Raw genomic sequence first — 24,218 nt, forward strand, 5'->3', positions numbered from 1 at the left:
TCCCTGCTTTGTCCATGTGACTGACACTGAAGTCAAGAGGCCAACAGGCAGGAAACTACACATTTAATCAAACGGACGTTTTCATACCAGTCAGATGTTTGTCAGGTCAAAATGATTAACGATGGTTACCACAACCTTATATACTGTATATATACAGAATATATAGTGTATACATACTGTATACATACACACACCAACAGGCAGATAGGCTCCATGATGAGGAAATACAGCATGTCTTCTTTTCTAATGTATATACAATAGAATAGCTGTAGAAACAGAGTAATCTATAGTGTATTTCCCTTGTATATACACACACATCATAGATTCTATATAAGGTATATACATTTTGTGTGAGAGTGTCCATGTATATATATATATATATATATATATATATATATATATATACATGGACAAATCAAATCAATGAATTCCAGTTGGCAAAACCAATGATATCAATGACTCTCACTGTGCCCAAGTATGTGAGTGTGTTTATTTTCTCCTTTTCTTTACATCATTCACTATTGCCCTTATTAGACTAATTGGATTGGCTAGCCAATCAGGAAGAGGCACCTCCTAAGTCAGGGGTTTAAGCAGAGGGAATTAAAGGGTGGACAGAGCTGCTGAATTGATTTGAACCTTGAGAGGGACCCAACTGATCATCTAATCGAAAGAGGCCAAAGAAGCCAGGACAGCTCAAGCACCTCCCTCCCAATCCCCTTCCGCTTGGAAATCGCCTTTCAGCACGATTAGTGTTGCAACCAGATTCTCTGCAGCTGCTCACAGACAACCGTCAAAATTTCCATCCTTGAGGATCTTGAGTTTGCGGAGGAAGAAAGCATGGGTGCGGGAGCAAGCGCAGAGGACAAAAAGTCCAAGGAGTTGGAAAAACAACTCCAAGAAGATGCTGATAAGGACTCTAAAACAGTCAAGCTATTACTGCTTGGTAAGTGGACTCAGGAATAGTTGTTGCACCACTTTTTGTCCCAGACTGCAGGTGATGCAATGTGCTCAGACTGTTTTAACTTGAAAGGATTCAGTACTTTACAAACTCTTACAAACTTTACACTTTCCATCTTCGATTGAACAACACTTTCTGCGGAGGTCCAGGTCTGCAGAGTAGAACAGTAGTCTTGCAGTCAGCCGACAGTCAACAGGTGTAACTAATGCTTAAAATGCACAGGTTAAAAAACATGGCTGCTTTGGGGAAAATGTTTTAATCAGCTTTCATTAAACCCTGAAAGGTAAACAATCGGTTCATAAGTTTCAGGCTGAGAGTTAATTTATGTTACAGATAATGTAATTCATAAGTTAATGATGGATGTTTCACTCAGTTTATTGACTTGAGTTTATTTGCGGCATATTCTTCAAGACTTGGAAATGAGCCATCTGAGGTGTGTTAAACTGCTCTGACACAGCTGTTCACTGCTTAGTTAGATGGGAGATATGGTATGCTCAGAGGATTTACAGGCTGTGCAGATGATGTGTTTCTGGATAAAACCCTACATTAGTTTATTAGAAAGGTGGGAGGACTTTTTGAGCTCATGCAAAATGGAGAGGGCATTAGCGAGAGTAAAGTAGCGGCAGCAGAGAGAGATGAGAGAGATACGATTGCAGGTTTACCACAAGGATCTGAGACGAAGAATTTAGAGAACAGATTCACAATGTAGAACAGCAAAAGTATTTGAGAGTATACTAAAAACTAAACATTAGTAAGAGATTTTCATGTTAACTCCTCATGCACAATATAAATACTGCAGCATTCTTTACCCTCACGGTGAGTTATTTCGAAGAATTTGCAGAACTTGAACCTTCTCAAAGGCTTCAGCCATGAAAGTGTTGGAAACATTTCTTTAAACATTTGACATTTGAATATGTTATATTTGGAATAAGTAGTGGCACAATTGACTTTTGACATTTTCTTGGCTCTGTCTTGAAATCAAGACTGACTTTTCAATTCTAATGGAAGGACGTTGGTGCTTACAATAATCATAGCCTTTGGTCTAAATGAATCACAGCACAGCAGTGATATGTCAATCCGATTAGCTAACTGGTTTAGCGCAGATCCACTTGGTGAGTTCTTTGTTGATCCCTCCACTCGTGCACAGCTAAGATAGAAAGAAGTATAAAATGTGTTTTATTACCTCTAACGTTATAACAGCAACATTCGCAGAGTCAAAATACTAGTAAAATCAAGGAGACGGTGTTAAACAAAAAGGATTAAAAAAATTATTTTGATTATTTCTAAAGAGTTGGATTTTGGAACATAACGAAAAAAAACTATAAAAACAAGAATGTTATTGCCAAATGAAAGTCAATACTTTATATCATAATGTAAATAATCAGTCCTTGCAGAGCATGGACCTCTGTGCTGTTGATGCATGTTGAAAATCAACTCTACATCTACTTTCATTATATTTACAGAGGAGATGCTTCTCCTGCAGTACAGTATCAGAGACAGACAGCAAGAACTGAATCAGTAAAGATAACAACAGTGACATCTTGTGGGCTCTGATCAACACTGTTAAAAGGAGCCAGAAAGAGCTGCAGAGGCCCAAAACTCTGCAGGTTTTTATATGAACTAAACATGTTTGCAGCAGATGTCAGTGGTTAGCTCCATGTGTGCAGGTGTGCTAACCAGTGAAATAAACATTGGTGAAGTTTTACACGTCTTAATAAATGTGGGGACCTCTTGAATATTTAGGTTACATAAAAATAGCTTTTACAAAGAAGATGAACCTAAATGTAACTGCAGTCCTTTATGTTTCGATGCAATCTGAGCAGTTAGCTCCAAAGAAGAAGAGAAATGCTGTACTTAATTGTTCTCAAACTGCATTAACTAAGATGGTTCGAATAATATTTTATCTAGTTTGCATATTCTAAATGAAAATTCAATTAGTTAAATTCTGTGTTTTCATAGGACGGCATTTTTCCTTGGTCCCCAGAGATCCAGACTAAGTCATTAAGTCCTTAAACATCCGTGTTAACTTCTGTAAACACAACTCTCTATGGTATCTTCTGCAGGATAAACATGGGCATAGAGCTCCCCCTTTGAAGCCCAGATTTACTGTCAAAGCTTTGGGGCACATTCGCTAATGACCACGAGGTGAAAGAATGACTCGCAGTGAGGATAAAGGCACTCTTCTTTAAATCATCACCGCTGGTGAAAACCAATCCTGATACCATCACATTGCCACCTATACAACCTCACCACAGATTAGCAAAACAAACTTGTTATTGACTTACTAATGACTGCTAGCAGGGGAAAACCAATAGTTTCTGGGTTGGATGAGGCCGCATGAGTCAAGTCTTTAAATGCTCCCGCAGTAAGTCTGTGGACGGAGCTTAATGTGGCTCCAGTGAGAGCTGGACAGGCAGCTTTGGCTGCTCTGTGATGTGATAAATTCCTTCTGGCCTGAGTGAGCTTACAGTGTTACAGAGAGCCTGATCTACCTGCAAGCTTTTCTTTAGCCAGCACATCCGATTGTGATACTTAAATCTATGTGTATGCACAAAGTACATTTCATTCTGAAAAGCTGTTCTCCTAAAGTTTTACTGTAGTGTGATTTGCTCAAGTTTGGAGATGTCTGCCAACAAACTGGAGCTCAGTGGCATTTGCTTCAGTATGAGGTGCTCAATGAACAAACATCCGCTGGTAATCTGACATTAATTGCTTATGGAAGACCAAATTAGACAACTTTAGAGCTCAGCAAGATAAAAATAAGCGGGTTGTTTTTGTGTTATGCGAGGAGATTTACTGTTAGTGGAGTCTTTAGCCAGTTTGGTGTCCTCTGTTAAACCATCACAAGGCCTCACACAAAACTGGGAGCCAGAACACTTCAGACAACTTCACAATCTCCATCATTTCACAGGCCAGCTGAAACTACCAGAAATGAATGCGCACAGACAACACTTGCTTTTTGTAGCTGATGTTGTCTGTTACCTGCCTCACATACATATTTTTCCAGTGTGCGCTGCCTGTTTTATGTAAATTCTGAACCGTAAATTGTGCAGGTCTTTGTCACACGTCATATGTTATACCTATTTACATTTGGCTGGGACAAGAAAGGGAAAAATAGCTTTTAAAGCTAACTCAGGCTCATGTAAAGCTCTACTGTTGAATAGTGGCCTAATGCTGACACACATCTATTTGCTTGGAGATCGACAGGAGAACTTTAATACAAAAGCAGTGGTTAGTGAAACTGTTGATAATGGGTTTTCTTGAATAACCTTGTCATGATTTCCATAAAGAAATGTTACTGATGAGTTCATCTGGCATAGCTCTTTGGCCTTTTGTTTCATCCTGAAACTATCCAAACAGATAGACAACACTTTGGGCCAAAGTAACAGCATTTCTTTTCTATTTTTGCAGTCTGCTCCTTTAAACTGATTGCATCATCAAAGCACATTCTTGGGCTGTTATGTCTCATAGTGCGTTTCTACTCAATGGCGTGTCAAAGGGAAGCACAGCAGTTATGATGTTGTTGCTAACCTTTTTATTCTCTTCCAGGTGCTGGTGAGTCAGGGAAGAGCACCATTGTAAAACAAATGAAGTAAGTATTAAAATAAGTGATAATGTCAGTGGCAAGCAATGACATTTTTTATACTCTCATTGGTCAGGCATGCAGCCAGCAGGCCAAATCTCCCCCATCTCTGTCTGTTTCACTTCCAGTGAAGCCTTTTACAAAAGGTCAACAGGGCAAACATCCGCTTACTCTGATCTGTCAGCACTTGTTTTGTGCAGTTAGTTATGCTCTGGCAATAAGAGTCGAGTGAAATCAGAAACACACCACAGGGTGGCACTGTGAGCACTAGCTCCAGTAGATATCCAGGTTGTTATATTGTATGAGCTTGACTTTTTACATGTTCACAAACCGAGCACATACTTGCAAGTATTTCCATTTTATTCTGATGAAAGTTGACAATTTTTTATATAACAATTTTCCATATATCAGGGATATATAACATGATTTTCCCTGAACTAAAACACTTTCCCTACTACTCTTTGTACAGGATTCTGCATCAAGGTGGTTACACAAAAGAGGAACAACTGGAGTTTAGAGCGGTCATTTATGGCAACATCCTGCAGTCTGCTCTGGCTATCATCAGAGGCATGGAGATTCTGGGCATTGATTTTGGCGCACCCTCTGCACAGGTCTCATATGACACTTACAAGATGTACACCAGACATGATTAACTTGTGGAGATCATTATCACTGACATACATGCTATAAATAGTGCCAAGTTCTGTAACGGTGCTGATGGATCTTTGTTCTGTGTGCATGAAACCACAGGAGGATGCACAGAAGCTGCAGAACTTGTCAGACTCCATTGAAGAAGGCACAATGCCTGCTGAGCTGGCTGATGTCATCCTCAAGCTGTGGAAAGACTCTGGCGTGCAGGCTGGCTTCGAGAGAGCTGCTGAGTATCAACTGAACGACTCTGCTGGCTAGTGAGTCCATGTCTACTACTGAGATTGATACAGTGGTGGGGTTATGTGTAAAGCTAAAGAGGAAGCTAGCTTAGTGTTTATAGATAGACAATTTCATATCTGAGGCCTGTTTGCTGAACTGTTTTTCTGCCATCACCAGCTACCTCAATGAAATGGACCGAATCTGCAAGCCCGACTACCTCCCCACTGAGCAGGATGTGCTGCGATCTCGAGTCAAAACAACTGGTATCATTGAAGAACAGTTCTCCTGCAAAGAGTTGCACTTCAGGTACGTCACAAGTCTGACACCAGCAAAGACTGACTAAACCTTACGGCTCTGTGATACCCAGGACACTTTGGCAGACTGACTTAGTTGTGACTCTCTGTGTGGTGAACAGGATGTTTGACGTGGGTGGCCAGAGGTCAGAGAGAAAGAAGTGGATCCATTGTTTCGAGGGTGTGACCTGCATCATCTTTTGCGGAGCCCTCAGCGCATACGACATGGTGCTGGTAGAGGACGACGAAGTGGTGAGTTGAGATGCTGCTGCCCGATGGTAGAGCGTAAGCAGACAGACGTGTCAGCTAGTGACTCACCCTGTTCTTCTCTGACCATTTCAGAACCGCATGCACGAGTCCCTCCATCTATTCAACAGTATCTGCAACCACAGGTTCTTTGCACTGACCTCCATCGTGCTTTTCCTCAACAAGAAGGATCTCTTCGAAGAGAAGATCAAGAAAGTCCATCTGAGTATCTGCTTCCCGGACTATGATGGTAAGACCAGCTGACGCTGCTTTAATGGTCCATGAGTTATACCTGCTGCACACTGTGCTATGACAGGACGGGGACATAGTGAGACTACATCGGTCAGGCATGCAGTGAGAGTGGATCACAGTGTGCCAGCAAGTCATGCTTCAGCTTTGATTAATATGAGACTGCAACAGCAGTGTGTGTGAAAAGCAAATCAATTGATAAATTACACTAGAAATAGACTAAATTGATCAAGTAAGAAATCTTGAAAACTGCATACTGTGGGAATTCCAGTGTTGTTCCCTCAAATTAAAGTTTGTGAAGCAAGTTATTATATCAAATCATGTCAGCTGACAGTGACAAATGATGTAGAGGGTTTGATGTGGATTTTTTTTTTACAACAAAACTCATGAACCTTCTCATAAATGTGCTCCCATCTTCTCCCCCTTGACTTGGTTTAGGCCCCAACACGTACGATGACGCCAGCAGCTACATCAAGACGCAGTTCTTGGAACTGAACATGAAGAAGGGTGTGAAAGAAATCTACTCCCACTTGACCTGTGCCACAGACACAAAGAACGTCGAGATTGTGTTCAACGCGGTTACAGACATCATCATCAAAGAAAACCTTAAAGATTGCGGTCTCTTCTAAGCAGCTTCAGAGTGAAAAGAGGTGCGCGGTGACCACATCACTCCCAGGGACTTTGTTGATACGGACTAATAGGGTCCAGATGAGGCAGACTCCTGGCAATTCAATTTAACCATCACACAGCGAATCATATCTGGTCTTCCTGTGTTGCCAAGCAACAACTTATGACCATAACATGAGCTAACACAAACTCAAACCGCACAGACAATTCAGACCATACGGGACTGCTGAGGATGCGGAAGTAATGAGAAGCAAAAAGGCAATCCCTGTAGTGATTTGTGATTAAAATCAGTTGCTCCCAAAGCTGCAGAACAAGTTAACTTTTCATTTTAGAAATATATTGAACCTTGCAACCAGCAGATTACGCAGCCCTGAAGCTTTGAATGCAGCAAAATGTCCACCTTTAAAGACAGTGGCACATGATTTTATACATGATTTAACATGATTTCAACCTGTTTGAGATTTATTTTGTATTTTCCTCTACATTGCAGGACTCCCTTTCCTACCTTAACCCCTCACATATTGGCATTAACTGAGAAGTGTACTGATGGAGCGCAGAGGATCCTCAGTTTGTTGTATTCACACCATAGCTTCCATGCCAAGTCCCGGCCCTTGACTGCTCCTAGCACATCACCATCTCCAAAAGCACACCCCCTGCAACACAGTGCAAGTCCAGCTGGGTTGAAACAACTATCAAAGTCACCACATTGTTGTTGCGGACATACAGCTTCCTACAGGTTTCTTCAGTTTTTCTAAAGTACAGTATTTGTCTCATACCAGAAGCTGCTGGTTTGAAGGTATGAAGATGAAATAGTTGCTCATTCGATCCTCGTCGCTTCCTTTTGACTACTGTGTTGTGAGTTATATTTACTATTAAAACCAAGCTCTGTAAAATGAATAAAAAATCAAATCCAGGGGAAAATATTAATATTTTGAATAGCAACATTGCAACCTTGTTTTTGTTTTTGAGTTCAGTAGTCTCTGTGGTCTTGATATTTAAACTGTAAAAAGTTGCTGAGCAAATATCTCAGATATTCCCAGTGCTTGCAGTATATCCAGATTGCAAACCAAATTGTACATGTATCTAATCTAAATAGTGTTAATGTATTGCATTCAAATTTCAGAAGGTCAAAACCTGGTAGAGCAACTTTGTACATAAGAGTAGATAATTCAATATATTTTGAAAGATAAATCTATATGGAAATATAAGAGAGAGAGGGAACCACTAGGGGGATGATGCTTTATTATGAAAAGGGAATGAAAATCTACCGAGTTTGTCCTTTCTTATGAATGTAGAGGCATGAAATAAAGATGCATTAACTTCACTTGTGTGCCTGTTTCTTTGCTGCAGAATCGCACTGTCAATCACTGAATAATGTATATCAAATTAGAGAAACAGGGCTGTCAGCAGTGAAAAATAGCCTCAGGCTGTTACTTGTTGGGGACAACGCTGCCGTTATACAAGTTCCCTGTTCTAGTCAGAGGGGAAATGGCAGCGTATGGAAGTTCATCAACAATAAAGCTATTGAGAGCGCAAAACAAATTAAAGTGGTAATTAATCTGCGAGTAGAGATCTACTGTGGGATTGTGCAGGGACAGATTCATGAGATTTGACAGCAGGCAAGGACAAAGCTGAGAGTGTAATCAGTGTGTGGAGCTGCCGAGAAGACCTATATCACTAGATTTGAGCGAGCAGTCGAGCTTCTTTTGCTCCAATATTTAGAAGCTGAATGTTCTCAGTTTTGGTACTTTGTAACTTCAGAGAAAAGTGGTGCAGAATCCACTGGATCTGTCCTGAACGTCGAGTGTCACTCTGTTACAACCCAGCTTTGTAGCATCAAGCTTCTTACCAGTGTGGTTCATTAATATTTCCATCTCCATCAAGATTTGTATTACCCTTACACTTAAGCTTTGACAGTAACTGCTGAGGCCTTTTAGTCTACAACTGAATCTACTAAAACAGATGGAGAAAAATGTCAGCAGACCTTTAAGGATGAGTCTGGTGATGTTCTATAATGTTCTTATTGTCAACAAATACCATGAAAAGACCAAAACCAACAATTAATTGATCCAACAATTATTCCTCTGAGCCACAGACCTCCATTGATGCCCAAAAACCATTAAAAACACATTAATGGGTGACACGTTCCTTCATTACGATGAACACTGTAGTTCGGTTTGATTCAATCCCACATACAGTTTGAATTTAGGTTGTTCATGTTCAAGTGTTACCCTGCAGACACAACATACAAGGTAGGACAATCAGGACATATCGGTGAGCAGTAATGTGTGCAGCAGCTGGAACACACTGAGCCCTCAGCTCAAACATACAGATGTGTCTCTGAAGTCTAAAAATACTGTTTCCAGCATGCATGACCTCCTTCCCTGCATGGTTTAGGTAAGACTAAGCCTTTATAAACTTTCACAGTGCATCTGATCATCTGAACATCTGATTGCCGTTGCCTATGGTGAGACTTTGGTGTTGGTTTACTCTTTAAAATAGAAGGAAGGGAAGACAAATGTGTGCCATCATTTAATGATGTTAAAATGAACCAATACAACTGCAGCAACGTAAAGAAAGCTAGACATGGACCTTTGGGAATGTTTTCTACCAGGACTTCTCCGTGCAGGAAGTGACTAACCAAACCCAAACTGTGCTCCACTACAGTATATATACACAGTAAGCAACAGACTTCCTCCACATTATCTGATGGCTAAGGCCAAAGAAAACAAATAGCTGTATCAAACTACTATCTAGCCACTATTAATGTTTATTGTGTTCATACATCTTCATTGATATCCATAGGATTTAAAACATTACCTCGGAAAAAAAAAGGATATTCTACATTGACCTCAACTGAGTGAATAATATTAGTCAAATTCAAACTCCTACGGAAAAAAACAGGGAAATCAAGATCTCCCTTTACAAATTGATTTGCAGTGATGTGTTTCATGTATAAAAATATTGTTCAGTACAATGTGGTGCTGCTACCTTGTTCAATGCACTCTCACTAACTAATCCCAGACCCAAGAGGTTACGTTATATACATCAAAACTGCTCACACAAAACAATTCTCCATACATAAGTTATGGCATTCACACATCCAAAAAGTGAAAATTACTATATAATTGCAACTCAAAATTAAAATAAAATATAACAATTGCAAATATTCAATAAAAGCAATGTGATACAGACTTAAGCTAAGAGAAGATGCAACACAATAAAGGTGAACAGAATTTACACATCAGCTGTGAAACTGTGAAATGCAGTGATGGATTTGATAAACAGGCAGTCTGTTTTGGTCCTTGTACATATGACAGACAAACTATAAATGTGTCAGAGACTTCATCAGAGGGGCTTTACCTGCCAGCCCCCCCCCCCCCCTCCCCCCCAAGTAATGCAAAGGTCTTAAATATGACTCCACAGAACTCACAGTGATCATTTCACAAGCCCCCCCCCCACTTATCACTGCCTCCCAATGTGCTCTGCATCGTAAAATCTATTAAGACAAAAGTGATCTTAGAATTAAGTCCCCAAATTGTGGAATTTAGGTCCTGCATGCAGCACGGCCACCAGCTCAGTCCTTAGTGACACCTACTTTCCAAATCGCCCTCTGCAGACAAGACAAACCAGCCCAGAAGTCCTGATCCTGACACCTGCAAGGACAGGGAAAATAATCATTAATACAAATGGCTACAGGAAAAAAATGAATTCATACAACCCTCCTTTTTGGGCTCTTAACAGACCATAAAAAATAGTTGGATGAAAACTTAATACTATATACACATTGTCAGACTTTCATCAGCCTAAGCTGTATACTTTTCAGCCTCTCCACTTTGAGCTGAGTGCTAATGTTAGCATGCTAAAATGCCTAACAGTAACATGGTATTGTTCGCATAACGTTTAGCATTTTAGCATGTTTAACATCCACATACAAATATCTCTGCCTTAATTTATATTATCTTGTCTCAATTTTTAGTTAGCTTAGCATGTTCATTTATTGTCAGCTGTCATGTACGCAGCAGTAAAAAGACTAACAGTTTGGTCTTTGGTCGTTTTATTAGCGCCTTTGACACTGTTTTCTAGATGAAGGGAGCACATTTACTAAATGTAAATTGGTTTACCGCCAACAATTGTCGTTAAGCTTAGTGTAATATTGTTCCCTTCTTTACGTTACCATTGCAGCCGACACAGGAGACATCGTAGCAGACCGCGTAAAACACACAACTGACAGCCGGTGACTTGACGTGCTGACGGCTGGCTGATGGCTGATGGGTGATACCAAACGCCCATCACAACATGGGGGTGTGCGGAAGGCAACACTTTGTGTTTAAATGATTTAAAGGTTCTTCAGCATAGAGTTGATATATTATGCTACTGTTTTCCAGATGAAGGGTTAACAATCTATCTTGTCTGTTTGTTTTTGTGGATATTTTAATTATTATGCAGTCAGACAAAATAATCCTAACTCAAGGTCTACTTACTTGGCTTTTAAAGAGCTTTCAACCATATCACACATTCTTCATCAGTGGATGGAGTTGATTATTAATTTGATTTGATTGTTTTTGTCTGATAACAGTTTATCCACTTCACATTACTGTTCAGCTGTATTTTTCTGCTCAGTTTATTCAGTATTATTCAGTACTTTTGATTTGTATTTTTCAGGTTTGGGTAAATAAAAGCCACTTTTTTGACCGGATGACTGGCATTTCCAAATAACTACCTGCTCAGTCCATCACAAGTATGTTAGCAAACAGCTGAGGCTTACGTTATCCAGTCAAACGTTTTTTCAAGTATCCTGTCATGAATTAAAGCACTGGAAAGTTTAACATGTTGGTGACACTATGTGAAAACTCAGTTGATAAAGTGTGTCTTAGAATGTTTTAATTGCAATTAATGGCAAATAGTTATCAAGCTATTTAACTGTCTGGACCAAAGCGGACCCAGCAGGATGACACTGTCATCACGCAAGACTTGACTGTTGTCTCTGGGGTGATGCAACAATCTGCAAAACATTTTTACACTGTTGGCTTTGACAACAACACCGCGTTGCCACGTCTCTTCAGTGTCCTGCATGAACTGTAGCGCAGGTGAAAGTCAGTGTGCTGACCTGCAACTGCCTGAAGCTTTAGTAGAGCCCGATCTCCCTCAGGTTGATCTTGATGATGACGTCGGTCACAGCATCGAACACAAACTGCACATTCTTGGTGTCTGTGGCACAAGTAAAGTGGGTGTAGACCTCCTTGGTGTCCTTTCGTTTATTTAAGTCTTCGAACTGGCACTGGATATAAGCTGCAGTCTCTTCATATGAGTGCCCACCTACAGTAAAAAAAGGTCAGTTATAAAAAGAAATTTACGTGGAACAATCCTGTATGATTTCAGCTCAACTCATCGTATTTTTAATACGTATGTGGGTTAAACACACTGCAGCGTAACAAAGATGCAATTAATCTGTGACCAGCTGAAGCTTATTTCCTGCTGCAGTTTTTTTTTTTGATGCAGGTTTTTGTTCAAGCAAGTTCGTTGGTCAAAAGTGGAAACAAATCAGCAAAAACATTTGAAATTCAAACAGGGGCGCTCCTAATCAAGAATGATCTGTTAAATTCTGTGTGTGACTATTGCGTCGAAACACTTTAAGGGCTGCTCTCTATTGAGAAGTTAAAAATGATGAACCGCGACACACACCCTTGCATTGCAGATCTATAAATAGACATAACTGTCTATTAACAAAATCCATCATGGACATTAGAGCGGCCTGGGTTAATAAAACTGAAAGCAACTGAAAGCAAAAAAAAACAAACAGTGAATTATTCAGAACTAAATTTAAAATGCTGTTATGTTATGCTACTATGCAGAGAATGTATTTGATTGTACTGGTGAGGAACAGCTCAACAGTAGTAACACAGAGCCTTTGTCTGAAAAAATTTCACAATTTCAGGCACGCACTTTATTCTCTTGAATAGAGCATGATCACACATTTCCAGGAAGTTGATGCTCAGACACAGCAGGTAGATAAATAAATATCTCCTCTTATCAAAACACTCAAGGGGCAGCTACACACAATCTGACAATGTCACATTAAAACTGCTGATGCATAGGTTTGTCTCACCGGTGTATTCGGGGTAGCAGATAGTGAGCGGACTCCTGCTGATCTTCTCTTCAAACAAGTCCTTCTTGTTGAGGAAGAGGATGATGGAGGTGAGCGTGAACCACTTGTTGTTGCAGATGGAGTCGAAGAGCTTCATGCTCTCGTGCATCCGGTTCTGGGGAAAGAGCAGGTGTGAATTTACCCATAATAGGCCTTTTTTTCAAAGTGGACATTTTGACACATCACAATAGGAAAAGCACAGGTGAACCAAAACCAGCGCATCCATCACTCACCATCTCCTCATCCTCAGCCAGGACGAGGTCATAGTCACTGAGCGCTACACAGAAAATGATACTTGTGACTCCCTCAAAACAATGGATCCACTTCTTCCTCTCCGAGCGCTGACCCCCGACATCAAACATCCTGTAGATACACACATACAAACACACACACACACACACAATAACTGCATGAATCAGCGTACAGTGAATGTGCTCATTTTAATTCTAATGTAATTTTAATGTTAGTATTTCATGAGGATGAGTGTCCTCGTAAATCCAGGGCAAGCACACACGCACACACACACACACAAACACACACACACACACACACACACACACACACACACACACAGACACACACACACACACAGACACACACACACACAGGTGTCTGCTGCCTCTGCCTCCACCTCAGGCCCTCAGAGGCACACTGAATCTATAATGAGTTGTTTAACTGACACAGAAATGAAATGAACACTGTGCGCTCCAACACCAATTCAGTGATTACACATTTCCAGATCCTGAGCATTTTTTATAATGGGGTTACGAAGGCAGGCCAGGGAGGCCATTACAGTTATTGTTTCACCAATATTTATAAGTACAGGAGCTTGAAAAAAATAATGTAAAAGGACGGAAGCAATGCAATTACATTTGCTGCTACAAAGGTGGGTCATATTAGGATGAATGTCAGAGTTACAAAAGAGGTTTGAAAATCAGCACTTCAATATGCATTTTCTAAAAGCAACGAATCAAAGGACAACTGACTGTTAAAAGAAAAGAAGAACCTGAACATTCATAACATAAAATGTCTTAGTCTTTTCTTCTTGTGACTCCTCAATATAAAGGAACGTCCTCTTGAAGCACCTCATCACAGTTTGCATATGAGGCATCCAGTATTTCACGAGACAAAAACAAACAGAAAAGACTGGAGAAAAATCCAGACAATAAACATAATTTTGCGTAGAAGACTTTAATTGTTCAATTTATCTCTGCAGTAATAATCTCGTACCTTGCGACCTCTTAGGAGGCTTCAGACGCTCAGGTTGGGAATCACTATATGAAGTCTATAATGAGGACATCTAAATGCTGACCAATACAGTGAACCACCTCAGGTCCTGACTGCTTGTAAAGCTTAATAAGTTCTTTTTATGGCACAAACAGCCCACCTGAGGCCAGGGCCCTTCATGAGGAGATAAATTACAGCCACACTCACTTGAAGTAGAGATCTTTGAAGGTGAAGTGAGTTTCCACGATGCCAGTGGTCTTCACACGTGTACGTAGCACGTCCTGCTGAGTCGGGACATAGTTCGGCTGACAGATCCGGTCCAAGTCATTCAGGTAGCTGAGAGACAGAAAACACAGGTATATGAAGACACATCACAGTACAACTGAAATGTTACCATAGCAGCATATGCAATACAGGCAGCTCCCAACTTGTGCTTCATGAAAACAGATGTGCTGTGTTTTGTGTTTTATTTAGCATCACGTGGTAAAATTAAGTTATACAGAGGCTATCCAGACTTTCTCAAAAATAGACACCATAATGCAAAGCATCAAAATGTTTTTCAGACACTTATGTCTGTTGAAGTGGAGGGCTCACTCTGCAGTCAGACATCCAAGGACGCCACAGAATGATACTAAATATGGGCTCATATTTTGGTGCATGATAAACACTGGCTCCTTGTGGGTTGAGTAAAAACAGACTAACTCCACTGGTTCCTCTTGTCTCGCAGTGTGGACAAAGTGCACCAAGAGCCATGACAGCTCTGCTGTTTTCAAAACAAAGAGCATGTCCTTCAATCTAAGCTACTTTCTTTCAGGGCGAGTGTGATATAAACGCCGCAGAAACAGAAAACCTTGGGCTTTATCTTTGTCTGATTGGTGATACAAGACTGGGCTATATTTAGCTCAAACTGCTTTGTTTGCCTTTTTCATTAAACCTCATCAGACAGTTGTATCCAGTGGTTGTCTATCATAATAACTTGAAACCATTTTGTCAAATGAAGTGATATCTAAACCGCTGCAAGTCGACAGAAAGATTTTCCAGTTTTCAGTTTCTCCTTCATGTTTCTCGTTGTTCAGGAATGCAATTAGCCGTACAAGCTGACACAAGACGGTGAAGAACAAGACGCATCTTGCCTCCCTTTTTGTTCCAGTGGAAATGTTACAGACATGAGGGAGGAAAGCTACTCTCAGTCAAAGTTGTCCCCCTTCTTGACATGGGGAAAATACAAAAAATGCCATATGCAAATTTAAGAGTAAGACCTGGATGGATGATACAATTTCGAACTTTGAAACAGTTTCTCTTCCAACTGGAATTTCCAGAAGGTGATAATAAGTGTTATCAAGAAAAAGGCTGAAATTAAAGATCATTTTCTAGATTAATGGATTCATTGTTTGGTCTATATAATGTCAGAATGTAATGAAAAAAAAAATTATAATTTCCAATGGCCCATTGTGAGGTCATCAAATGTCTTGTTAAGATATTCAGTTTTTTATCACATTAGATTAAGAAAAGAGGCAATCATCTCAACAGACAAGCTGGAAATATTTGGCGTTTTTGCTTGAAAAATTACTAAAATTATTAATAAATAGATTATTCAAATAGTTGTTGATAATTCTTTCTAGACTAATTAATTTATCGACTAATCGTTTCATCTCTAGAATCCAGTGAAATTATCTGATGGATTGTTTAACTTGTTTTAAGACAAAATAAATGAAGGCTGAATACCAGATTCAATAAATTTTTTGCAGATTTCTTTCCTTTGAATCACTCATCTTAAGGCTGCAGGTCTTATTCTGTGAATTGACTCATTTAATAAGCTTGGAGTTGGATATTTGGTAAGTCTGTGGGGGTCTGTACGTAGAGAAGCGAGTCCTCACTATGCAGCAGAGTCGTTGAGCTGATACTCTCTGGATCTATCGAAGCATGCCTGAGCTCCTGCATCGTTCCACAGCCTCTGAATCACGCTGGTCAGCTCTGCAGACATCACTCCTTCCTCCGCCGAGCTCGCCAGGGCAAACAGCTGGCGGGCATCGTCCTGGCAATAAAGACAATAATTGCCGTCATTGTAAACTTCTCCTTTGTGGTGACTTGTGTCATAAACAAGGACGTGGTTCTTTGAAACTCATGCTGAATGCAGACTGGATGTAGTCGACTTACCGCCCTTGCGGGATCCCCAAAATCTATCTTTAACCGGCCCATTGCCCTGATGATGGCCATGATGGACTGGATGGTGTTGCTGTACACCACCACTTTGTACTGCTTGCACTCCTCTTCTGAGTAGCCATCCTCATGAATGATTCTGACACAGAAACAAAATCCAAATAGGCTTTTAGAGTCTGGATAAATATTTGACAGAGTGAACAATGGCTTTAACGAATGTGGGACAAATTACAGATTTGCAAACTGTCATGCTACACTGTCATTAGTGCTGGAATTTGAGCTTCAGTGTGCATGCAGCATGCCTAATGTGGGAACTGGGGGAGCCTATTCAGGGCCTGCCAGGCTACGACTGGCCTCCGTGGCCATTGTTGAACATGTTATGCAAAAGGGTGCTTCCTCTGCCTGAGTGAAAGGAGGCTCCTACTTTGCTTCCACAGTATTTCCACAAAGATGAACCCTATTTGTAATCACAGCTCTCCCCAACACTATTAACCTCTGACAACAAAGGCTGCAGCTGAAAGTGGGAGGGAGGGAGTCTGTCTCTCGTCAATTCAGTACAAAAGTAGCGTCAAAGTTTGTATTATCATCAAAGGATGTAGGGGATTGATATAATGTCATGTGCAAGTGTTATAAGGACCAAGCTGTAACTTACTTCATTTGCTTTACTATTGTGCTTTTCCCAGATTCCCCAGCACCTGAAAAAGAGGGGCAGCGGTTACATGAGGCAGCTGTACCAGAAATGACAGCAGCCCCAAAAACAACACCCCTCTCACATGGACGACAGATGAAACCAGTTTTTCATAGCGGCTAAACTTAATCTGATGTCATTTAATCATGCATCATGCAGTATGTCTGCGTCAAAACACCCCCCCAAAAAAAAGTGTGCCTTGTGATGAATTTCAATGGCAGACACTTAGGTTTAGGCCTGAGGGAGTGTATGCAGTCATGAAGTACTCCTTTGCATGCTGCAGGGATGAACTATCTGATGCACCAGTCAGCAGTTTCAGTGCATTAATTCTGCCTTGAGAACCATGTTTCTGTGTCTGTCATGTGGAGGAATCAGGAATCAGCCTGGAGCTTAAGAGATGCAGAGGCGCAGAGAGGATCATGGAAAATAATGAGTAGGGTGATGAGTTGGGGTGCCTCCTTAGGAAGTGAGAGCTTTCACAATAGTGTCAATCTGTGAGAAATGTTTATATAAAAGCCTCTCATTACAAAAAAAAGGGGGCATGGTAATAATGATGAGTGGGGAACCTTTACAGTATTTCAACAATCAACCAAACAGGAAACAGTTGTCACGCTTCTGGCTGAGCCAGTGTTTTTCCACTGGAGAGACAATCCCAAGATATCATGCTGTTCTGGGCCTTAGAGAGCAGAGGGGCCATAAAAACCCCCCTCTCAAAACTAAATCTTCCTACCAGCACCTCTAACGCTCACTAATTAACATGTTATTTCTTGTTTGTTTAAGCCGTACAAAAACCAAAGTGCAAAAACGATGTGGAGACACCAGGAAGTCACCGTGACTGGCCAAGAAATAGTCCAGTGCATACAGTCCCTGTAAAACCCCAACATGGTGTATTTACACTTCTGATTTGTACTTTTGTAAACAAAGCAGATATGAAGTGTTAATTAGTGAACTTCAGAGGTGCTGGTAGGCAAATTTTACAGAGCCAGGCTGGCTGCTTCCCACTGTTTCCAGTCTTTATGCTAAAATAAGCTAACTGTCTTCTGGCTCCACGTTCATACTTACCGTAGAGATATCCGATATCCTTACAAGGAATTTGACTCAGAAATAGACATAACAGCTAAGAACAAGAAAAACAAAACTGAACAATAAAGGTAAAAGAATAGACAGGACTAGTATATACACAAATATGTGAAAAAATAGGTGTATATATAAATATATATATAAAAAGCACCAATGGCCAACAACAAAAATAAAATGTCTATATACAAGTCAAGAGTTTTGTAAGTTGTAATCAAAACAAATAAATAAATATTGAAAGGATATACATGGAGTGGACGATTGTGTACTGTATATGCGTGTATACCGATCTTCTCATCTAACACTAAGCACATTTCCCAAAAAGTCAAACTATTTCTTTTAGTCTTCATGGTTTAATTCATAACTTTGTTTGAGGTGTCCTCAAACTGTTTAACAGACTACGGGAGAGAAACGCTTTCTGGGCTGCAGTATCACAGTTGGCCTCTGGGACAAATTGGCACCACGAACAGATTGATGGTTATAATAAATGAGCAAGTCACTGCTGGGATTTGAACCCAGGTATCTGGGGTGGCCAGGTATCTGGTTGACTCACTCTCGAATCAACAATTGTTTCGTAGCTGGAGTTTAATTAAAGAGGCCTCAGAACATGTGTGCACATGAAACGTTGGATGTCAAATTCAGACAGCCACAGAAATTATTTCCATAAACATCTGGGCTGAGTTTACACTGGCAGTAGAGCCTCCTTTTGCTTAATGTAACCACAATAATGATCAGCAACTGCAGGATGGAGACGTTTTCAGGAACTGGATGGATACCTGCCTCTTTTTTAAAAGCAGCCGAGATCAACTCTCAGTGTAAGAACATTTTAAAATAAGAATATATACGTTGTCTTAATATTGTTGTTCCTATAAAAGGTGGCGAGACACGTTCCCATTGCCAGTGAGGAATCCTTAGCAGATGAATTTTGTCAAGGAGGCTTACAGTAGAGTAATATGCTCAGATGGCCGGCCAACGAGAATTAAATCCATGAATTCTTTGGTTAAGCTGTCACCAGCAAAAGAGATTTACGCCCGCTCACACAGACAGGGAGGAGAGGACAAATTGTGTCGATCCCTTTCCTCAGTTCTGTCAGGCCCCAATTCCCTCATTCATGGCATTTTTTGGCTGATCGTCAACCGTGGCTTCCTGCCAGTTCACAAACCAACTTTACACAGGCTTTCAGAGAGTCGTCCAGACCCATGCAGGAGTCAGACTCCAAACCAAGCCTCATTTAACAAGAATCTCAAATGCAGATCTTTTTTATAAATCACTGTTTGTGGTCAAACAGGAGAGCGTTTTCATTGGAAGGGTGCGTTGGCTCTCCAGCTTTGTGGTTTTTGTACAAAGAAAAGCAGCCGCGCTCCTCTTTGTTTTTCCCCCTATAACTCTCTTGTTCCAGCACAGACAGGGAGTGGAGGGCACTGCCTGGAAAAAATCACTTCCCCCTCAACTCTGTGGTCAGAAAACGAAAGTTTCCATACAATGAGATTTCAGCCTGCATTGTAATGTTGTACCACCACACGAATCGGCCTGAAGTTAATCCTCACAGATCGTCTGCACCCTCGCCAAACTGATCCAGCAATCACATCTATGTGACCTCATGTGAAATCTATTTCAGGGTTTACCTCTCTCATTACTCTCAGGGCTCAGCTACCTAAAATAGCTTGTCTTCCACACAACAAAATGATGCAATCAGGCTGTAATCTATCAACAAAACAGTGGAAACAGTTTGACAAAAATCGCCTCACAGTTGCGGGCACTCGTGGCTCTGATTTGGTAGGAAGTAGATTTACTGGCTCGGTTTTGTTTTGCCATATCTTCTCGATCAAGGTACAAGCACTGCAAACATAAAGGGCAACCCGCTGATGGGAAAGCTGCCTTTCGTTGTGAGAAAATATCCACCATCGGTAACGTGATCCAGAACGCAAACAAAAAGGAAAAAAAGCAGGAAACTTATTAAAGAATACATCAGATCACATATCTGGAGATTTGTGAAGCATGCAAATCGTGTTAGTCTTGATCAACAACTGGCATGTTGATATACTGTCGTTCCAGTTCTGGTGATTACTGTGGAGACATAAATCAGTTAAATGGGAGTCCTATGGAAGATTTACAACATGGAACTTCTGAACACCTGATATTGTTTTTCTCAAATCTACAAAAGGTTATTTCTACCTTGTCCCTCCATAACAAATGATACTATCTCTAGCATTGATGATCAACCTCACCAGTGATCATCAGCAAATTCATTTGTCCGTTTGACATACCATGACGGATTCTTTTAATAACATGAGCTTAGGGGTAATAAACACCTTCCGCTGCGAGGAAATAAAGCTGTCCTGTGGAGATTTTTCACGATCAACAAAGATGATGCAACTTATTGAGACACAGCCCTCTGTAAATCACAAGCCATCTGTGCATTATGTTGCAATGTCTTCAGGAAGTCCTGCTGCATGAATGAACATAGTGACTAATCTCATAGCTGCATCTATACTCAGAATCATCAGTTTAATTAAATACTTGGGGCTCTCATTTATGTCTAATCAAAAGTCAAAACACCTACGTGAGGACTCTACATTCTGGTCAGTCACCTCTTGAAGCATTTCAGTAGCATGAGGTGTCTGTTTTTCTTCATCATGTCGTTCTTTTGACAGGAATTGCACAACATTTCAAGTAAAAAAAAAGAAAGAAGCAACGCCTCAACCAGAAGGTCAGGATCATTGCATTACAACATTGCATCAGTGCAATCCGCTCCTGTAGTCCACACACATCTTTACAGTGTCAAACATTTTGGAGGCAACGCATAGCTGATGCTGAACCAGCTGTTTGGACAATTTGAATGGTTATTTCAATCTTTTTTTTTTTTTAATCCTTTTTGTACTTCAGTGTAGTTTCAGCTGACCTAATGACATTGTTTGCCTTTCTTACTTTTCTCAGACTTTTGCTTGTTGTCTTGTGAAATACTCAATACTTTCACTTCTCCAGGCCTCTAAAAGTTATTCAAATGTGACAAATCTGAGAAGGAAAAGTTGCAGACACTGCTTTATCTTAAGAGGTCACAAACTAAAAAACACTGGGAACCACTGGTGTCGAGGACATACGAACGTATTTGCAGCTAGAAAATGGGAGGTGGAGATAAATGACAGGACGCTTACGCTCAGGGAGAAGTTCCTGCCAGAGGGCACAGAGCATAAAAATGTTGAGTGCTGCTGGACTGGAGGGCATTTAATCCCCCTGGCACGTCTGTGCAGGCCACACCCACATTGTCAGGACCACTGAGTGTGTGTGTGTGTGTGTGTGTGTGTCAGTAATATGCAGTTACGCACAGTCAGTGGTCAATACAGGCATGAGAGAGTGCTGAAACTCTGACACTTAGTGTAGGAGCGGTCATGACACTGAACCTGGAAGTCACAGATGAACTACCGGAAATGAACTGTAACAGCCCAATGCTTCATCAATTTTAATGACTACAGATAGAGCCAAAAACCTGAAAACACTCTTTTAAAATCAATAGAGCTGAAACCATTAGTTGATTAATCCATTAGTCAATCAATAGAAAATTCATTGGCAGTGATTTTTGTGTATCAATTGTTCATTCAAGTCATTTTCCAAGCTAAAATTACAAATGTTACCAAGTTCCAGCTTCTCAGTTCTGAGGATTTGATGCTTCTCTTCGTCTTATATGATGGTGAACAGAAGATTTTTGAGTTTTGAACTGTTGGTCGGACGAATCAAGCAATCTGAAGACATCTAGGAAACTGTAATAGACTGAATGCTATTTTCTGACATTTTATGGCCCAAATGATTAATCGGCTAATCTAGAAAGTAATCGCCAGCTGGGGCCCTAAAAATCAGCACACGCCATATATACCAGGATGTAGAGATGCAGCAAGAGAAATCACATGTTAAATTATCTGGTTGATACTCCTCATTGAACTTGTCATTATGGGACAAATCTGACTCAGCAGTTATTTTATCAGCTAAGACATCCAAATTATGTGGGGAAAATGTAAGAAATTAAAAACACCAATACCAACAATAAATATTCATACTGTCCAGCTCCAGCGCAGATAAAAACATTTATTTCTCATTTCTTAGTGCTTGAAATTGTTGACCCAGAAGAGTCCGACCAGGGTTACCACTTCCCTGCAGCTGTAAAGTTTTGTTTGTGGGCACTGAAATAAAACAGGCCTGCATGAGCTACAACGTGCCTTGTGACAAGTGACAACACTTGTCAACAAATAGTCTCCTCTGAGCGTGCACTCCCTACCTTTCAACAATCCACAACTGATAGAAAAGCACTGAGGCACCAACATCTGGTTCACTTCTACAAGTGGAGAAATGATGAGCCACAGCTGCATTAAACCAACAGAAGGAGGAGGAGGAGTGTTTGGAGTCAGATAAAGACTGCCGTGAAAAAGTGAAAAGCACCCAAAGACAGATGATGACTATAAACTGATTTCAAGCATTAAAAAGAGCCAGTAACATAGTGCATACCAAGCAGAAGCAGTTTCACTTCCCTGGAGGATTTCTCTCTGTCGTCCCGCAGGTTTTTATCAATCATTTTACTTCTCTCCACCGCAGCTTTGTCCTCGGCGCTGATCGTGCAGCCCATTTTCACTCTCAAACAACTTCTTTAAGGTCTGGTTGTGGTTTCAGCAGCTCATGAGTTGAAGGGAAACGCCGTCAAACAGCCCCTGGGTCGGCGCGAGCACAAGTTTCCCAGCCGAGGACAAGCGGAGAAAAGGGGAAAAGGCGTTGGCAGCGGAGGCTCGTCTGTCCAACTGTAAACCCACAGTCTGATGCTGCTGCGCGCACACAGATCCAGTCCAAACACTCCCCTCTGCCCGGGTGATTCAATACGGGATTTTAGGCAAATAGACGTTTAAATTTTTTTTATCCAACTTATCCGTAGTTTAGACTCACAGAAGACCATACAAATGTGAAAAGAAGTGAACAAAATATTTGATGTAGAAACTTGTATGAAAGAATCAGGCACTTAAATCCAGCGTTTTCAAAGAAAGAAGAATCGCCGTAATAAATCTCCCATAAAACTATTACTGCTGCGCAGTCGCGCGTTCATCCAGTTGATCCAGCTGCAAACCAAGAAAACGGCGCTAGAAAAAAAAAGGAACATTGATGCGACCCACAGGGCATGTGGGAAATGTAGTCGCTTCTAAACAACAGATAGTGGAATCTGTCTGTGTAGCTTACATGTTGCTCAAAGTCAGACACAGATCCATTTATTCCTCACAAGGCTTTTATAGTTTAAAACAAGCTGGAGACACATCTGCACGTTTTTTTTCTACAGCTCACGTTCATATAGAGTTTTGTGTGGTGTGAGATCGCCCCCAGTGGACTCACACCTGAACTGCAGGTGTGTATTTGATAAACTCCTCATCCAATCTGCACTTCACTGCTAAACGACAACAGACAAAGCAACAACACACATCTCAGATCAAGAGATCAAATTCCAGTTTCAGTCTCATGGCATTGTTTTAAACCTGTTTTGTTCCTGGTCGCCCAATAACAAACCTAGAACTTATATTGGATCTATTGGGGAGAGAACCACAACTTTGAGACGATCATCTTAATGCAAACACAAGACCAGATTATTGGATTTCATGTGATACATACATTTAGGTAACATCATTTAACATAATTTTACTGCAAGGAACCTTTCATAACAGGAAACTATAATTTCATCTCTCTCCACATTTTATCTCTCCACTTAATGTGATTGTGTTTATAGATTATTTATAAGCCATTGATAAGAACACATTTTGGGCTTCTAAATTGTCAAAAATCCTTTTGATTGGACCGTATGGCCACTTATCCTCTGGACCAAAATCTATTTATTGAAGGTAGCTTTTTGTGTATAAATGTATAAATTGCTTTTTATTGCTAATGTGTGAACGGAGTGTAACATCACTTAAAAAATGACATTTTCCCCCGACATTCTTGGTTGCCTATAGCAACCTGTGGACCGATTTCAATGTAAAGGACTCAGGACGTTTTTTTCCTGGAAAATCCAAAGGATGTGACGGTAAGCACGCTCCCGAGTGCCTGAGCCTCAGCTCAACGTTCAGCTC

At 40.7% G+C, this 24,218-nt stretch overlaps 2 protein-coding genes across 2 annotated transcripts; one reads left to right on the forward strand and one right to left on the reverse strand.

The window, feature by feature from the left end:
* Nucleotides 1-837: 837 nt before the first annotated feature.
* Nucleotides 838-6,828, forward strand: gnat2 (guanine nucleotide binding protein (G protein), alpha transducing activity polypeptide 2). The gene is made up of 8 exons (XM_070910120.1): nucleotides 838-943; nucleotides 4,508-4,550; nucleotides 5,011-5,152; nucleotides 5,292-5,449; nucleotides 5,589-5,717; nucleotides 5,827-5,956; nucleotides 6,047-6,200; nucleotides 6,638-6,828. The coding sequence occupies exons 1-8, from the start codon at nucleotides 838-840 to the stop codon at nucleotides 6,826-6,828; spliced, it is 1,053 nt and encodes a 350-aa protein (XP_070766221.1).
* A 3,475-nt stretch (nucleotides 6,829-10,303) lies between these two features.
* Nucleotides 10,304-22,985, reverse strand: gnai3 (guanine nucleotide binding protein (G protein), alpha inhibiting activity polypeptide 3). The gene is made up of 9 exons (XM_070910699.1): nucleotides 22,624-22,985; nucleotides 17,014-17,056; nucleotides 16,359-16,500; nucleotides 16,079-16,236; nucleotides 14,409-14,537; nucleotides 13,208-13,337; nucleotides 12,936-13,089; nucleotides 11,937-12,145; nucleotides 10,304-10,482 (listed from the first exon to the last, which is right to left on the reverse strand). The coding sequence occupies exons 1-8, from the start codon at nucleotides 22,739-22,741 to the stop codon at nucleotides 11,955-11,957; spliced, it is 1,065 nt and encodes a 354-aa protein (XP_070766800.1). The 5' UTR covers nucleotides 22,742-22,985; the 3' UTR covers nucleotides 10,304-10,482; nucleotides 11,937-11,954.
* Nucleotides 22,986-24,218: the final 1,233 nt, after the last annotated feature.

The sequence above is a fragment of the Enoplosus armatus genome, chromosome 8 (genome assembly GCF_043641665.1).
Source record: "Enoplosus armatus isolate fEnoArm2 chromosome 8, fEnoArm2.hap1, whole genome shotgun sequence".
In the NCBI taxonomy this organism is placed as follows: Eukaryota; Metazoa; Chordata; class Actinopteri; order Centrarchiformes; family Enoplosidae; genus Enoplosus; species Enoplosus armatus.

What these genes read in the sequence shown, in the direction of transcription:
- gnai3 (XM_070910699.1), bottom strand. Translation starts at nt 22,741, where the DNA reads ATGGGCTGCACGATCAGCGCCGAGGACAAAGCTGCGGTGGAGAGAAGT. An exon ending in TTCAAAGATCTCTACTTCAA is followed by an intron (nt 13,338 to 14,408) that starts GTGAGTGTGGCT and finishes GTGTATCTACAG; the next exon opens with GATGTTTGATGTCGGGGGTC. An exon ending in CTGCTACCCCGAATACACCG is followed by an intron (nt 12,146 to 12,935) that starts GTGAGACAAACC and finishes TTTTTACTGTAG; the next exon opens with GTGGGCACTCATATGAAGAG.
- gnat2 (XM_070910120.1), top strand. Translation starts at nt 838, where the DNA reads ATGGGTGCGGGAGCAAGCGCAGAGGACAAAAAGTCCAAGGAGTTGGAA. An exon ending in AGTCAAGCTATTACTGCTTG is followed by an intron (nt 944 to 4,507) that starts GTAAGTGGACTC and finishes ATTCTCTTCCAG; the next exon opens with GTGCTGGTGAGTCAGGGAAG. An exon ending in CTGAACGACTCTGCTGGCTA is followed by an intron (nt 5,450 to 5,588) that starts GTGAGTCCATGT and finishes TGCCATCACCAG; the next exon opens with CTACCTCAATGAAATGGACC.